Below are 17239 nucleotides of genomic sequence, written 5' to 3'. Positions count from 1 at the left end.
TGACTCGGGTATAGAACATAAGTCTGAGTAACTCTCCACGTCTGTCCTCATCATCTGTCTTTTACACCACTTTGCTCCACTGAGTAACATAAACATGTACCTAAAAAGAATTTCTGAGGCACAAAGTGAAAGTGGTTTGTCTTCTTAAAATTCTTCAGTGAATATTTAATATATTCTTCAGTGTTAATGAAAAATTTCTTTCATATTCTAGCTTGAAATTCAGAATCATCCTTTTTTTGAATCGCTCAGCTGGACTGATCTTGTACAAAAGAAGATTCCACCACCGTTTAATCCTAATGTGGTAAATTTACATCCTTATCTTTCTGAAATAGTGAAATGTAGCACTGTAACTTACATAATTGTAGCAATAGATCTCAAAATCTAACAGGAATCATACTGAATCGGTTACCTGTATATTTATGAAATGTATATCATTCAGGGTGTCTAGTACATCTGATAACTTCAAGATGACCCATAAGACTATGGTTACATTTATAGAGTGCTAAAAATATCTTACAGGGCAGTAACTGTGAAGTTTTCTTTAGAGCATGTGTGAGAAAGGGATGAGCTCAATGTGTTTTTTAAACAGTGTAAAATAATTATGAAGTATAATTTTCATACCAATAAGCTAACAAACATTTTAAGCAATGCTAGTGCACAATTTGATTCTAGACTGGTATAAAAACCAGGTACAGGGAGTCCCCGTCGTGGCACAGTGGTTAACGAATCCGACTAGGAACCATGAGGTTGCGGGTCCAATCCCTGGCCTTGCTTGGCGGGTTAAGGATCTGGTGTTGCCATGAGCTGTGGTGTAGGTTGCAGACTCAGCTTGGATCCCCCGTTGCTGTGGCTCTGGCTTAGGCCAGCAGCTTAGAGCTCCAATTCGACCCCTAGCCTGGGAACCTCCATATGCTGTGGGAAGCGGCTCTAGAAAAGACAAAAAGACAAAAAATAAAACAAAAAAAAAACGAGATACAAACATTATTCCTGGTAATGTAAATTGTTACATCTTACTTGGAAGACAGTAAGACAGTATGATAAAAATGTTCACTTAAGCTTGACTTTTTAAATCTACTGATGAAAACACTTTACTTAAAGTATTAGCAATGTTGAAATATTTGAAAATAAATATATAACAATAGGGAGATTGTTAATACATCAGCATAAGGCCAATAATTATGTTGCTAACTATTGAAAGCTTCCTATATATGGGCATGTATACTTTTCGTGTATTTGAGCATGTAATTTATGCCTCAAATAAGGTACCAAGTTGTTGCTATTATTATTTTAATTATACGTGTTTTAAAAGTGAAGAAATGAAACTCAGATGTTATGTAGCTGGTTAGAAGTAGCAGAGCCAGGATTCAAATCTATGCCTGGGAAGTTCCCATCATGGCTCAGCGGTAACAAGCCCAGCTAGTGTCCATGAATATGCCGGTTCGATCCCTGACCTTGTTCAATGGGTCAGGCACCTGGCGTTGCCATGAGCTGTGGTGTAGTTCACAGACATGGTTCGGTTCTTGTGTTGCTATGGCTGTGATTGGACCCCTAGCCTGGGAACTTCCATATGCCGTGAGTGCGGTCCTAAAAAAAAAAGAAAGAAAAACAAAACCTATGCCTGATTCCAAAATCATTATTCTTTGTATGCTTTCTTATGCTCTATTGCCTTTTCTTGTTAAGTAAATGATAATAATGATAATAAATATAAAATGAGCAGACAGTTGGAAAATCCTCATAATGTTAAATGAGAACATGGTAATTAGCATTTTTGTGATATAAGATTATAATAAAGACAGGAAGAAAATATAAATCAAGATTTATTTAGGATTGCAATACCTTAGCTGAATTTGCTTTTCTTTTGTTTAGTTTTTTTGATGTTGCTGTGAAATTCATGAAACTCTTTTTCTAGAAAATTAGAGCAGGATAAGGAAATCATTTCAGAAAAGTATTATGCAGTCCATTTAAGTTTTGTTCACAGTTGGTTTCAGTGCTTTGCTCTTAGCTGGTATTAATTAATAGGTGTGATATTATATACCATAAACCTAACATTTTGTAGACTGATTTCATGTAGCTCATCCAGAAGTGACTGTTTCAGAAGTGACCCCATAGGGATAATTTCTGTCCTTAACTTCTAGAATTTGCAGTAGGAAACTAGAACCTTCAAGAGTTACTGTATTTTTCTCTTTGTATTGAGAGTCTTACCAAGTTGAGTTGTTCCCCAGTGAATATGTTGTCAGGCTCATTAAAGCACTAGGGACTCATTGGAAATGGAAACAGTGTTGACTTAAGTGCAAAATAAAATCCTAGCATGTTACCATTTTACCCCTAACAGAGAAGCAAAGATCAAAAAGTTAGTCCCTACACTGTTCTCAATACTTGTACCCTTTTACTTAAGCCTGACAACAGTTCTGTAAAATAGTACTGTTATTTTCCACATAATACCGATGAGTTAACTTAGGCACGGAAAAGGTTAAATAACAAAAAATTTAAAGTTACAGTTGCAGGAGTTCATGTTGTGGCTCAGTGGATTATGAACCTGACACGGTACCATGAAGATGCTGGTTCTTTCCCTTGCCTTGCTCAGTGGGCTAAGGATCTGGCATTGCCGCAAGTTGCGGCATAGGTTGTGGATCTGGCATTGCCATGGCTGCAACATAGGCCTGCAACTGCAGCTCAGTTCGACTCCTGGCCCAGAAACTTCCATTTGCAGGAGGTGTGGCCCTAAAAAAGAAAATAAATAAGAATGCAGAACTGGAATGTGAGCTCATACACATAGAGGGCAGGGTCCTCTCTCGCTCTTAATGGAAACTGTACAGTGTTATATTCCTATCAGTACTAGCCATGAGCCATAAGGGCATCCGCAAAATATAAAGTCAAGTGAAGGAATGTTTGCCATCATTTACTGAGCACCTTCTATGTGTCAGATTCTGGAGATTTTACATATTAACATATCAAATCCTCACAATAACTTTAACAGGTAGGTGGTAGGTGGCCTTCATCTAGAGCCCGTGCTTTTAGGGTTCCAAATGAGAATTTGATGACTTTTTTATATGTACATGAGTATAATTTCTAGCATCAGTCTCCTGTGTTGGGGAGTTTCTCATGTGGAAGGATCTAGCATCCTGGATTTCCACGGTCTGCTCTGCTATTTGTAGACCTACCACACTAACTATATCCTTGGCTTATATATTTGTTCTGAATCCATTTACCTTGGTTAGACTTGATGGTGTGAACATTTTAAGGTTTCCCTTCCCTTAAGCAGAGATAACCAAGAGCTTCAGGGATGGGCTCTAAAAGAATCACCGGAATTTGAATCCCAGTTTTTATCTGTAAATACATTGGAAGGGGAGAGTCCATTTGCTTGTATTAGATTCGTGAAGGAAGGTTAACCACTGCCTTCGAGCCTGAATAGCCACTTTGCTTCATTTCCCAGGTTCCAGGTCCTTAGATCCCTAGTGCTAAGTGTCACAGCCAAATCCTAAATGACCTCTATAGCATAAGAGTCACCTTTCACAATTTTACTTACAGCCCCTTCATTTCTTCATCAAAAGGCTTTAACCTCCCCCACATTGATGAAGCACAGATGCAAAATGCTGCCCTGAAAACCTCCCTGAGTCCCTTTTCTAAACATAGAGGTGGTGATGGGTAGAGAAAAAGCCAGTCACTTCCCGGGTCTGAGATTCAAATGAACATAGATGAGTTCCCTGGTGGCTCAGCAAGTTAAGGATCCAATTTGTTGCTGCTGAGGCAATGGTACAGCTCTGGTGTGGGTTCAATCCCTGGCCCAGGAATTTCTATATGCCCTGGGTGAGAACTCTGTTATGCTAGCCTTCCTCACCCTTTTCTCTCCTCCCCTGACCCAGCAACAAAAACCTTAACTCTAAGAAGGTCCTGGATAATGAAAGTCAGGAAAGGAAAAGCAGAAGAAAATGTTTCAAAGACATGATGAAGTAGGAAGACATGTAAACTTGCCAGGAATAAATAGACAAATTCATAAAGGGGTTTTAATGAAAGACTATATTAATAGAAAAAAAGCTAAGGTGAATAATGTACTTCTTGATGTTTTAGGCAGGACCAGATGATATCCGGAACTTTGATGCCACGTTTACAGAAGAAACAGTTCCATATTCCGTGTGTGTGTCTTCTGACTATTCCATAGTGAACGCCAGTGTCCTGGAAGCAGATGATGCATTTGTTGGTTTCTCTTATGCACCTCCTTCGGAAGATTTATTTTTGTGAACAGTTTGCCATCTTGAAACCATTGAGCAAAGATAAGCCTATGGATGAGATGGAAACAACTGTTTGTGTGAATATATTCAAATGTGTTTTAACTAGTGCCTCATTTTTACATGTAATGTTAAAAACTATGAAAAATGTATTTTCTGCTGTATGCAAGAAAATAGGGCATTTCAGAGAGCTATGTTTTGAATTCAGATTTGTATTCTTGTTTATTAAGCTTATTTTTAAACAGAAAATTTAAAAGCTATTGTTCTTAGCATTAACCTATTTTTAAAGAAAACTTTTTTGCTAATGACTGTTTTTTTTCCCTCTATGTTTACACTAACATCTACCCAAGATAGACTGTTTTTCAACAGTCTATTTCAATTCACTTAACATATATTAATGCCTTTGTAGCTCTCTACCTTGACCTTTGTCCTCAGATCACAACTATGCAATTGGTACATGGTTGTTTAAGAAGAAACCATTATCTTTCCATAATGAATCACTGTTTGACATAATCATTTCTTGGTAGGACTAAAATGTAAAAGCATACTTAATTCATTGGCTACTAGCTAACACTTTGAATAACCATTTGTTCTGCAGATCAAATTAAGAAGTAACAAAAGGAAATACTATGCTTTTGAAATCCCAGTTCAAATTTGTGAATTATTTTTCCTCTGGAGGAAAGGTAAAAGTTAGAAATTTTAAGTATTCCCAAAGATCCGAAGGGAAATAAAGTACTGCTGAATTTTTTTTTTTTTTAAGGTGGTGCCAGAATTGAATGTCTCCATGTCATTTATTTATATTACCAATACATTCTATTTATGTTCTTTTTGGTCCTTTGAATATTTAATATATTGTTAAGTAGGTATAAATCTTGGTATTTGCATTTGCAAAAAGCTATTCAAAACTGTCTTCCTAATTGGATGATAAGTAAAAAATATTGAGCTGTCTAGACTATTTAGCTAATTGGGAATTAAAAAGTAGAATAGCAAATTATGAGAAAATATAAAGGTTTACAGTTTCACTACAATGTAACAAAAGTTAAAAATAATTTAGGCAGATGCATAGTCACTATCTTATGCATCTTAGAAAAAGTACAGGAAACTGACCTTAAAGTCATACTTAAAAGCCAACTAACTTATGTACTTATAATTGTAGAAGATAAATATTATAGAAAACCTAAAAATAATGCTTACCTTGGAATTCTCAGTTTTAGTTTAGAGATTTTTCAAGTCATATAGAAAAGAGTGAAGGAGTTTAATGATGCAGTCTTGTCTTCATGCTTCAAGAATTAGCATCTTTCCATGTATTTTCTCTTGAGAAAGAAATTACAAAAACATTTCACACCAGTATCCTTTAGCTTAAAATTGTTCTGCAGAAAGGGGAAAGGAGTGTACTTTTATTAGATTAATAATATTTGCATCCAATACACTGAATCTTCCTTTAGAGGTAAGACTTTAACAGTGACACTGTAAATACTTGGTTTGTTTGGCACTACTGTAAGTTCTGCTTTTACACAAAGTTTTATGCTTATAAAGCAAAATAAAAACTGTAGTTTCTTGTATGATTTTTTTATATAACTCATCCACTCCTTAAACTGCCAAAAATTAAAGTGCAATATTGTATATTTTTAAGAACAAATTTTAAAAAGAATGTTGATGTTTCTTGGATTGCAAGAAATACAGATCTTATACAGTATAATAAAAATTAGCAAAAAGATTAATGATCATCTAATGCCTGCCATTTTTGGGATGGGGGCTCACCCGCAACATGTGGAAGTCCCCAGGCCAGGGATCAAACCTTCATACCACATCTGTAACCAGAGCTACAGGAGCGACACCACCAGATCCTTAACTTGCTGAGCCATGAGGGAACTCCATGCCTGCTCTTATTTTAAATTAAAGTTGCTGATGGTTACAATAGTGATTACAAACATGAATTATTTATATGTTTAAGGGAGAGAAGTATAAGATTTTACCAAATTTAAAAGTACGGAAATCATATAATGTCTGCTCTAGAAACCACAGTGGAATTAAACTGGAAATCAGTAACAGAAATACAACTGGAAAGTCCAAAAATACATGAAGATTAAATAACATACTTATAAATAATACATGAGTCAATAAATATCAAGAGAAATTTTAAATATTTTGAACTAAATGAAAATGAAAACATAACTTAGCAAAATTTGTGAATACAGAGAAAGCAATGCTTAGAGGGAGATTTTATAGCATTGAATGCATATATTAAAAAGGAAGATCTAAAATCAGTAGTTTCTACTTTAGAAAAAGAATCATAAATCCAAAGTAAGCTGAGGAAAAGAGACAAGAATTAGAGCAATAAACAAAAATCAGTGAAGTTGAAAACAGGAAATCAGTGGAGAAAATTAATGAAACCAAAAGCTGGTTCTGTGAAAAGATTAATAAAATCCATAAGCTTCTAGCCAAGCTATTAAGAAAAAGAGAAAACACAAATAATAGCAGATCGAAAGATTCCATTGGTGTTAAAAGGATAATGAAGAAACACTGTGAACAATTCTGTGCCCACAAGTTTGATAACCTAGATAAAATGGACCAATTTCTTGAAATATAGTCTGCCAAAACTCACACAAGAAGAAATAGATGATCCAAATAGGTTTGTATCTATGAGAGAAATTGAATCACTAATTAGTAATCTTCCAAAAGAGATTTGGACACCAGGCCCAAATAGATTCACTGATGAATTCTCCCAGACATGTAAAGGAGAAATTATACTAATTCTTTATCATCTTTTTCAGAAGCAAAGGGAACATTTCCTAATTCATTCTATGAAGTCAGGGTCACCCTAATACCAAAGGCAGACAAAGACATCACAAGAAAACTGCAGACAAATCTCTCTCATGAACATAGGTGCAAATATCCTCAATAAAATCTTAGCAACTGAGTCCAACAATGTATAAAAAAAATTATACAAAACCAGGTGGGATTTATTCCAGGTATGTAAGACTAATTCAGCATTTTAAAATGAGTTAATGTAATCCATCACAATAAGCTAAAGAGAAGAATCATATGATCATAATAGATGCAGAAAAGGAATTTGACAAAATCCAACACCTGTTCATGATAAAAACTCAGCTAGAGATAGAAGCTTCCCCAACTTGACAAAGATATTTTCAGAAAACCTGGTGAGAAACTAGTAGCTTTCCCACTAAGATCAGGAAGAAGGCAAGGATGTACCCTCTCACCACTCCTTTTTAAAAAATCATACTGGGTGTACTAGCTGTTGCAATAAGAAAAGATATACTGATGGCATGATCATCTATGTAGAAAATAAAAAGAATTTAAAAAGTTCTGGAGTTAAGTGATTACAGCAAGGTTGCAGGGTACAAAGCTAATAGATAAGTAAGTCAACCACTTTCTTCTATACCAGCCATAAAAAGTGGAATTTGAAATGAAGATAAAATCACTTACATAAGCAACCCCCCAAATTATTTAAGTAGAAATATAACAATCTATACAAGATATATATAAGGAAAACTACAAAACTTCAGAAAAAAAGAATAAATGGAAAGATTCTCCATGTTTATAAATTGTCATTATCAATATTGTCAAAATATTTCTTCTCAGCTTGATTTATAGATTCAACGCAGTTTTGATCAGATTCTCAGCAAATTGTGAATATCAAACAGTATAAATTTTATATGAAGAGACAATTCACAATAGCCAATACAATATTGAAAAAACAAAATTGGAGCACTAACACTACCTGATTTCAAGACTTACTATAAAACTACAGTAATTAAGACATTGTAATGTTGGCTAAAGAATGGACATAGATCAATGAGACAGAAATGAGAATGTAGAAATAGAACCAAACAAGTATGGTCAACTAGGACAAAAGAGTAAAGGCAGTACAATAGATCAAAGATAGTCTTTTCAATAAATGGTGCTGGAACAACTGGATATCCACATGCAAAAAATCTAGTCAGACATCTTTACAAAACTTAACTGGAAATCGATGACTGATCTAAACGTAAACATGTAACACTATAAAATTCCTAGAGGGAGTTCCCATCGTGGCGCAGTGGTTAACAAATCTGACTAGGAACCATGAGGTTGCGGGTCGATCCCTGCCCTTGCTCTGTGGGTTAACGATCCGGCGTTGCCATGAGCTGTGGTGTAGGTTGCAGACGCGGCTCGGATCCCGCGTTGCTGTGGCTCTGGCGTAGGCCGGTGGCTATGGCTCCGATTCAACCCCTAGCCTGGGAACCTCCATATGCCGCAGGGGTGGCTCAAGAAATAGCAAAAAGACAAAAAAAAAAAAAAAAAAATTCCTAGAAAACTGGAGAAAATATAGATAACCCTAAGTATTGGAGATGTTTTTATACATAAAAATAATTTATAAACTGGACTTCATTAAAATTAAAAGTGTCTACTCTGTAAGAGACAGTGTCAAGAAAATAAACCACAGACTGGGAGAAAATTTTTGCACAAGATATCTGATAAAGGATTGTTATCCAAAATATACGAAGAACTCTTAAAATTCAACAATAAAAAAATGAACAACTGAATTTAAAAATGGGCTGAAGACCTTAATAGATACCTAACCAAAGAAGATGGCAAATAAGAATATGAAAAGATGCTCCACATCATGTGTCATCAAAGAACTGCAAATTAAAACAACAGTGGAATAGCACTGCACATCTGTTAGAATGGCCAAAATCCAAAACTGACAACACCAAGGATGTGGAGCAATAGGCACTCTCGTTCACTGCTGGTGGGAATGGAAAATGGTATACCAACTTTGACAGATAAGTTGGTGGTTTCTCACAAAACTAAATACATGCTTATGATCCAGCAATAGCACTCCTTGGTGTCTGCCTAAAAAATTTGAAAACCTAGATCCACACAAAAATCTGCTCATGAATGTTTATAGCAGCTTTGTTCATAATTGCCACAACTTAGAAGCAACCAGTATATTCTTCGGTAGGTGAATGGATAAACTTTGGTACATCAAGACAATGGAATATTATTCAGCTTTAAAAAGAAAAGAGCTATTAAACCATGAAAATACATGAGGAAACTTCAATGTACATTATTAAGCAAAAGAAGCCAACCTCAAAGGCTATATACTGTATGATTCCAGGTATGTGTCATTCTGGAAAGAGCAAAACTATGGAGCCAGTAAAAAGATACGTGGTAGCCAGTGGTTAGTAGGAGGGAGAGGATGAGTAGGCATAGTACAGTCTTTTTAGGGCAGTGAAAATACTCTACATGATACTTTATTGGTGGGTATATGCAATTATTCATTTGTACAAACCTATAGAATGTACTCTTTACCAAGAGCAAACCCTAATATAAACTATAGACTCTGGGTGATGATGATGTCAGCGCATGTTCGTCAGTTATAGCAAATGTACCACTCTAGCGATGGATGGTGACAATGGAAGTGGTTATTCATGTGTGGAGACAGGGAATATGGGAACTCTAACTTTCATTCAGTTTTGCTGTGAACCTAAAACTGCTGTAAAAAAATTAAATCTTAAAAAAGCATGACAGCAGATACTATGTAGCTGCTGGAAGAGAGAAAAAATGAGAGGGGGGATGAGAATGGACAGGGAAACAGTCCTCTTCCATCCCACTCCAAGTTACAAAGTTAAAATAAACCTGTCACTTTATGAGTAGGCCAGATAAATGCCCTATATGAATGTACCTAAAAATAAGTGCTGCTTCTTGCATAATGTACTTGTTTTACACAGTGGTATCTCCTTTAAAATTTCAACATATTGAGAGGCTTATAATTCTCAACCTGGCACTGAAAATTTGTGATGTTCGGTGATGCTCTGTAATAATAAAAATGTATGTATTTATGGCAATGTAGCAATAAGCAATGAAATTTTGACTCTAGATAACACCATTATTTTCAGAGAGTTTGCAACATACAGTGATGCACTGAATACAATTTTTAAGTGCTTATGTCTACTATTTTAAAGAATGTATTAAATACATAAAAACCAATTAGAAGATATTACTGGACTTGATGGATATAAAACCCCATTATTAATTTGGCATGGAAATGAATTGTGATGGTTAACTGATTAACCAAAACTTTAAAATACATATGAGTACCTTTTTGAAGAATTGATTCTCCCTTAAAACACAAGATCCATCAGGAGCCCATAGCCTAGTTACTCTTATCTAAAATAGTATTCATGGAGTTCCCGTCGTGGCGCAGTGGTTAACGAATCCAACTAGGAACCATGAGATTGCGGGTCGATCCCTGCCCTTGCTCTGTGGGTTAACGATCCGGCGTTGCCATGAGCTGTGGTGTAGGTTGCAGACGCGGCTCGGATCCCGCATTGCTGTGGCTCTGGCGTAGGCTGGCGGCTACGGCTCCGATTAGACCCCTAGCCTGGGAACCTCCATATGCCGCGGGAGCGGCCCAAGAAATAGCAAACAGACAAAAATAAATAAATAAATAAATATAAAATAGTATTAACGACCACAGAATTGTAGTATGAAGAGTTTTAACAGCCGTTTGCTGTTGTACATTAATTTTTAATTCAGCAAAACATTTTCCTCACCACATCACTCATAGAGATCATATTCCCCAGAGAAACAAACTCTGATGTGTTTTGTCAACCCTAATAAATATTGAAAGGGATGGTCTCAATTACTTTTCCATGAACAATGGTCCAAACTTCCACCTCCTGGATCCCCCCTCCACTCTGTAATACAGCAGGATCAATAACAGTACCTATTAATACTAATGGGGAAGGAGTTAGGACAAATTTTGGGCTTTTTTGGTAACAGCTTTTTTGAGATTGAATTTCCACACCATAGTTTACCCATTTAAAGTGTACATTTCTCTGGCTTTGGCTTATTTGGAGTTATGCAACTATCACCACAATCACTTTTAGAACATTTTCATCACCTAAAAAACACAAGTAAATCAACTGTAATTTTAAAAAAACTGGATGGATGGATGAACAAAATGTGGTATATGCATACAATGGAATATTACTTAGCATTTAAAAGGAGTTCTGTAGTTCCTGGTGGCTCAGTCAGTTAAGAATACAGCATTGTGTGAGCTGTGGTGTAGGTTGCAGACGCTGCTTGGATCCCGCATTGCTGTGGCTCTGGCGTAGGCCGGAGACTACAGCTCCGATTAGACCCCTAGCCTGGGAACCTCCATATGCCGCGGGAGCAGCCCAAGAAATAGCAAAAAAGCCAAAAAAAAAAAAAAAAATAGAATACAGCATTGTCACTGCTATGGCTCTAGTTACTGCTGTGGCTCAGGTTTGATCCCTGGCCCAGGGAACTTCCACGTCTTTGGCACGGCCAAGGCAGAAAGGAATAAAGAAAATTCTGTCATGCTACAATATGGTTGAAACTTGAATATATTTTAAGTGAAATAAGTCAATCACAAAATATAAGTACTGTATGATTCCATTTATATGAGGTACCCAGAGTAGTCAAATTCATGAAGGCAGAACACACTGGTTATCAAGGGCAGTTGGGAGAGTGGAGATTGGAGAACTGGGGTGTTACTATTTAATGGGTACAGATTTTCAATCTGGGAAAATGAACGAGTTCTGGAGGCAGATGGTGGCGAGGTTTCATAATTTGTATTTAATACCATGAACTGTACACTTAAAAATAGTAAATTGTATATTACCATGATTTTAAAAAAAAACAAGCCACTCTCCATTTCCTCTAAATCCTGGGTGACCAGTAGTCTATTTTCTCCTGTATGTGTCTAGTCTGGACATTTCACATAAATGCAATCATACAGCATTTGGCCTTTTGTATCAAGCTTCTTTCACTTTGCATAGTGTTTCCATGGTTCATTCATGTTGTAGCATATATTAGTACCTCATTCCTTTTTATGGCCAAATAACATCCCATTGTATGGCTATATCACCCTACATAAAACCCCATTATTAATTTGGCATGGAAATGAATTGTGATGGTTAACTGATTAACCAAAACTTTGAAATACATATGAGTACCTTTCTGAAGAATTGATTCTCCCTTAAAACACAAGATCCATCAGGAGTCCATAGCCTAGTTATTCTTATCTAAAATAGTATTCATGACCCACTTATCAGTTTCCACTTTTTTGGCTCTTATGAATATTACTGTAAACATTCGTGTATATATTCTTGTGTAAACATGTTTTATGTACTCTCATTATCTATGTATAATACATAATATGTGACATGCAATTGTTGGGTCACTTGGTAACTATGGTCCTTTGTCAGGAAATGTTTTCCAAATTGTCTATTTTGCGTTCCCACTAGGAAAGGTTTGTTTCTCTAAGTTTTTTAAACAAACACCCTTGGCCTCCGATAACAAGGAAAACTTAGCTTTCTTCTATTCTCTCACTTCTTTGCCTTGCAGAGAGGGAGGAAGAGTAGTTAAGCTAACGCAGGTCAAGGGCAGGTCCTGCTAGTTGCCCTGGTGACAGGAAGGCGCGGTCCCGGCAGGCTCTGCGCGGCCAACGGCCCGGGAGGGAGGCGCATGCGCACGAGGCGCTCCCTGGCTCTGGTTTGAGGTAGCGCGTGACGGGCGAAGCTCTGGGGGTGCAAGTGGGGCTGTTTTGTGCTCCGGTGTTTGAGTCTGCATTGCTGGAGGTTGCCGCTGTGGGAGGGAGAGGTCCTGGAACCCTGGGTGTGAGTCTGGATTCGTTTTCATCCACTTTGGTTGTGAAGAATTTTCCTGCTGACGCGGCGGGGAGAGAAGACCCGACCCCGCGCCTGTGTCAAGTGAACCAGCACTTGGGGGCTGGGAGCTGGGGGAAGACCTGTAGCGTTTTATCCTGGTTGGCTTGTTTAATGGTTTTCCAAATGCGTCCATGTCTTTTCCTCCACTTTCCCCTTCCTTGAAAATGCACCCACTCCCAGGAGCTCCCTTTACGCAGGAGAGGCCTCGAGCAGCGCTCCTTCCGGCTTTTGTAAATTACCCGACGCCAGGCTCTCATTTTTGCGCCCTGGGGCTTCTGTCTATCCCGACGTCCCAGATGAATTTTACTTTGTTTCTCTACTCTTCTCCCAGCTTCCTTGTTTCCATTACAGCCGCATTGCCCACCCACACCCCTATTGAAAACTCATAGACTGGCCACCAAGTCCAGTGTGAAACCTTTACAGGTCTGGAACCCGTCTCCTCCATTCCGCTTCATTCCCAGCGTCCTAAATTGGGCGGTCTATCTCCTAGGACAGTAGCTAGAAACTGATTATCGACACTTTCTCCATTCCAATCCATTTTCTGCACTGGCGCTCATTTCCAAAATAGAGATCTGACCACATTACTCCCTGGTTAAAAACTTTGACGGTTTCCCTTCTTCGGGATAATAATCATCACGGACTTCAGATTTCTTCGATTTGGTTGAGCCTCGTGCAACCATTTTATTATTAGCAACCTCTCTTCATTCTGCCCCTGAAACCTTATGAATGAGGCACAGGTGTAAACGTTCTAAACCCAACGCGCACTTTATGATCATTGTACTTAGGGCCGCAGAGATAAAATTCTGAAGTTGCCCCTGGACAGTCTCCATTACTTTTCTTTTTGGAATGTGACCGGAATTCCAAGTGGCAGGGGTATGGATTCAATAGTGTAGGTCTGAAAATTGGGGAAGGGGAAGACCTTTACTCTTGGGTAACTTTCCCTTCCTCTCCTCGCTCTCTTCCAAATCTTAACAAATATCACCTCTAAAGTAGAATTCATCGCTTCTTCACTGTGGCCCCACTGTATTAAATAAAAATGTCCTAAAGCAATAGAAACTATTATGACCTCGACACAAGGATGACCCCAAGTTTTGTGAACTATTTCATATATGTTCCTTCCATACATGAATATTTATAGTACATGAATATTTCTTTTATAGCAGTTAAGTCGTACATAATTGCTAATTTTTACTTATTTTCCCCCAAAGTAATCTGAACAATAGGGACCATATTTTACTGATCTTTGTGTCCCTAGTGCCTAAAAAAGTCTGATATCCAATAAATAGTAAGTGCCCAATAAATAATATGCCCAATAAATGTATGACATGAATAAGTATGACAGTCATTATTCCTGACTTCTCTAAGTTGGCAACTCATTGAAGGCAGGATTCAGCCTTAATCATTTTATCCAACCCTAGCACCTACTACAATTACTGGCATATATTGTTTTCAATTGGTGTTTGTTGTTTTTAAATTCATTTTATGTATTCCACTGTCATTACTGTGATTTAATGTTTTATGTTGTTCACTCAAAATTAATTTTATGTATTCCGCTCTCATTACCATGGTTTAATATTTTATGTTGGTCACTGATAGATTTAAAGCCAGAAGAGGCCTTAGCCGTCTAAGTCAACCCCTTAATTTCTTACAGATGAAATATTTAGCCAAGAGAGATCAGGTGATTTCCCCATAGCAACTAGAAAACACTGATCTAGAACCAGGTTTTCAGATTTCTTAGGCTAGCTATGCTTTGTTATTTAGATTGAACTTATAAGATAGCTTTTACCATTTTCATTTTTTTAAACAATGACTGCAAGGGAATTCATCCTCTAATATTTCAAAAAGCTTTTTTGGGTATACTTACTCTGTAAAGAGACATTTGAGGCCTTTGTTCTTAAATTTGTAATCTTGCTGAGAATCTTGTAAGCTAGTGTTTATTAAATTATTATTTGGCAAAAGAAACCAAAGTTTTGTTTCCCTTTGGGTAGGAATTTTTTTAGGTTGGAAATTTTACCTCCTTTTTTTTTTTTCTTGCTCAGTCTTACATATAATTTAAACAGCTTTATTATAGATCCTCAAATGTAAATTTTGTTTTGTTTCTAGGTGTTCTCATCTTTTCCATGAATTTCACTCTGTAGTCTTCACCAGCAATTGTGCTTTAATCAATTAGTAATAGAGAAGAATCGTTATCTAGGAGAAAATGTCCAATCTAAAAATGAAAGAGGCAGCTCTTATCTATCTTGACAGAAGTAGAGGCCTCCAGAAGTTCATAGATGATTGCAAATACTACAATGGTATGTTCAGCAAAGGTGAATTCACTTTAGAAACTTTAAAATAATGTCCTATACGTAAATATCCTCATTTTTATACTTGTGTATTTTTACAGCTTCAAAACAAAGTTATGCTGTCTATCGATTCAATATTTTAATAAATCCTTCTGATATTGTTGAATTGGATGCTGAACTTGGAAATCACATTTTACATCAGCCATTAAAAGCTGCTCAAGTTTTTCAATCAGTAAGTTAAAGAAAGAAATAATTTTATGCCACAGGGAATTTTTGGTAACTTCTTTGGGTTTTTTCGTTTGAAATCACAGGTCTGTTTTATTGCTGTTAAGACTCTCTCATTAATTGGACAATTACAGACTGAAACTCAAGTAAGTTTTAGTTAAATTTAACAAAGAAACTAAAGTATGATACCTCAAGATGACTTGTAAATATTTTATATTCATGTATTTTTGTTTATTAAAACCTTTTGTCAGAGTTTGATGGGATGTCTTACAGTTTTACTTCCTGTATTACCACTTATAACATTAACTATTTCAAACATACCCCCAAAATAGAATAATAAAATGAACTTCCATATATCTGTCACTCAAATGTAATAGTTTACAATATTTTGCCATACCTGCATCATCGATTTTTTTTCCTGAAATGTTTTAAAGCAAATCTTTAAAATTCATCCTGTATTTCACCCCAATCTATTTTATGTATCAATCGCTAAAAATTGTGGGTATTTTCTCATATAACCACAATGCCATTATTACCCCTTACAAAAAAAGCAGTAATTCCTTGGTATCATCTAATAGCCAGTCCATATTTAACTTTACCTCATTAAGTCTTAAAAATGTCTCACAGTTGATTTGTTCAAATTAGAATCAAAAGCAAGCGTACACCTTACACACATTATTACTTGTTCTTACATCTTGCTGAGTCTCTTTTAATCTAGAGCCATTTCCTCCCCTTCCCTTTTTATGCCATGGAATTTTTGAAGAAACCCTTAATTGTCCCGTAAAAATGTCTCATAATCTGGACTTGTCTGATTATGTTTTTGTAGTATTTAACATTTCTCTAGAACTTATATTTTTGGAAAATGGAAGTTGTCTCTAAAGACTTGCTTAGGTTCAAAGTCAACTTGTTTTGATGAGAATCTATCAGTGTTTCCTACTGTGCTATATTAGAATTATCCTAACTGTTGTCCCAGTTTTAGCGTGCCACAATATGATGTCTTCTGATCCCTTCAATATACAGTCTCCCATCAACTGTCATCTTATGGATTTTGCAGCCATTGGATGATTGTTGCCTAGATTCCATTAATTTAATAAGAGTTGCAAAATTGTAGTTTTCCTAATTTGAATAACATTTCTATATTTATTAACTGAAATTATTCTGTAGGAGTTCCCATCTTGGCTCAGCAGTTAATGAATCCGACTAGGATCCATGAGGACACAGGTTCGATTCCTGGCCTTGTTCAGTGTGTTAAGGATCCAGTGTTGCCGTGAGCTGTGGTATGGGTCACAAGACAAGGCTCAGATCTGGTGTTGCTGTGGCTGTGGTGTAGGTTGGCAGCTGTAGCTGTGATTCAACCCCTAGCGTGGGAACCTCATATGCCGAGGGTGCAACCCTAAAAAGCAAAAAAAAAAACAAAAAAAAAATTATTCTGTAGAAAGGTTTTTCTCATGAACTATCTGGTTACCCTGCAATACAGTTTGTACAGTAAAGGCAGAATAAATGTTTGATTCTTTCCATTTATAAATTTTCAGAGAATATAGCAGCTTACAATGATGACCAATGTTCTTTTTTTTGTTGTTTTTCCTTTTTTTAAGTTATGAGGAACTACATGAAGTTTTAAATGTATGATATGTTTCAATGAATCTTTGTCATTCTTTTTGATGCTTTTTTTTTTTTTTCTTTTTGTTTTTAGGACCACACCTGTGGCATATGGAAGTTCCAAGGGGTCGAATCGGAGCTACAGCTGTCGGCCTATGCCACAGCCACAGCAATTCGGGATTTGAGCAGTGTCTGCAACATA

At 36.6% G+C, this 17239-nt stretch overlaps 2 protein-coding genes across 16 annotated transcripts in view; both read left to right on the top strand.

Annotated features, from left to right (window-relative positions):
- Positions 1-5947, top strand: part of SGK3 (serum/glucocorticoid regulated kinase family member 3) — a 75336-nt gene extending 69389 nt beyond the window's left edge. For all 4 annotated transcript variants that reach the window (XM_085022273.1, XM_021089284.2, XM_085022274.1 and 1 more), the window contains 2 exons: positions 212-301; positions 4069-5947. In XM_085022273.1, coding sequence (XP_084878399.1) covers positions 212-301; positions 4069-4239 — 261 coding nt within the window. In that variant the 3' untranslated portion in view covers positions 4240-5947. The remainder of the gene's footprint in view (positions 1-211; positions 302-4068) is intronic.
- Positions 5948-12714: 6767 nt separating this feature from the next.
- MCMDC2 (minichromosome maintenance domain containing 2) overlaps positions 12715-17239 on the top strand; it is a 44302-nt gene continuing 39777 nt past the window's right edge. For 4 of the 12 annotated variants that reach the window (XR_014843710.1, XR_014843713.1, XM_085022269.1 and 1 more), the window contains exons 1-4: positions 12744-12877; positions 15032-15222; positions 15315-15445; positions 15525-15584. Coding sequence is in view for 7 of the 12 variants with exons in the window: in XM_085022269.1 (XP_084878395.1) it covers positions 15129-15222; positions 15315-15445; positions 15525-15584 (285 nt within the window). In the remaining 5 variants the exon portion in view is untranslated. Of the gene's footprint in view, positions 12878-15031; positions 15223-15314; positions 15446-15524; positions 15585-17239 lie in introns of all 12 variants that reach the window. The other 8 variants (XR_014843712.1, XR_014843714.1, XM_085022271.1 and 5 more) reach the window with 3 other exon arrangements.

Source organism: Sus scrofa, chromosome 4, assembly GCF_054392235.1.
Source record: "Sus scrofa isolate SSC_HxYL_T2T_F1_AM1 chromosome 4, Sscrofa_HxYL_maternal_Yorkshire_Landrace_v2.0, whole genome shotgun sequence".
In the NCBI taxonomy this organism is placed as follows: Eukaryota; Metazoa; Chordata; class Mammalia; order Artiodactyla; family Suidae; genus Sus; species Sus scrofa.
Note: the sequence above shows the minus strand (reverse complement) of the source record. Positions and strands in the feature narration are given on the sequence as shown.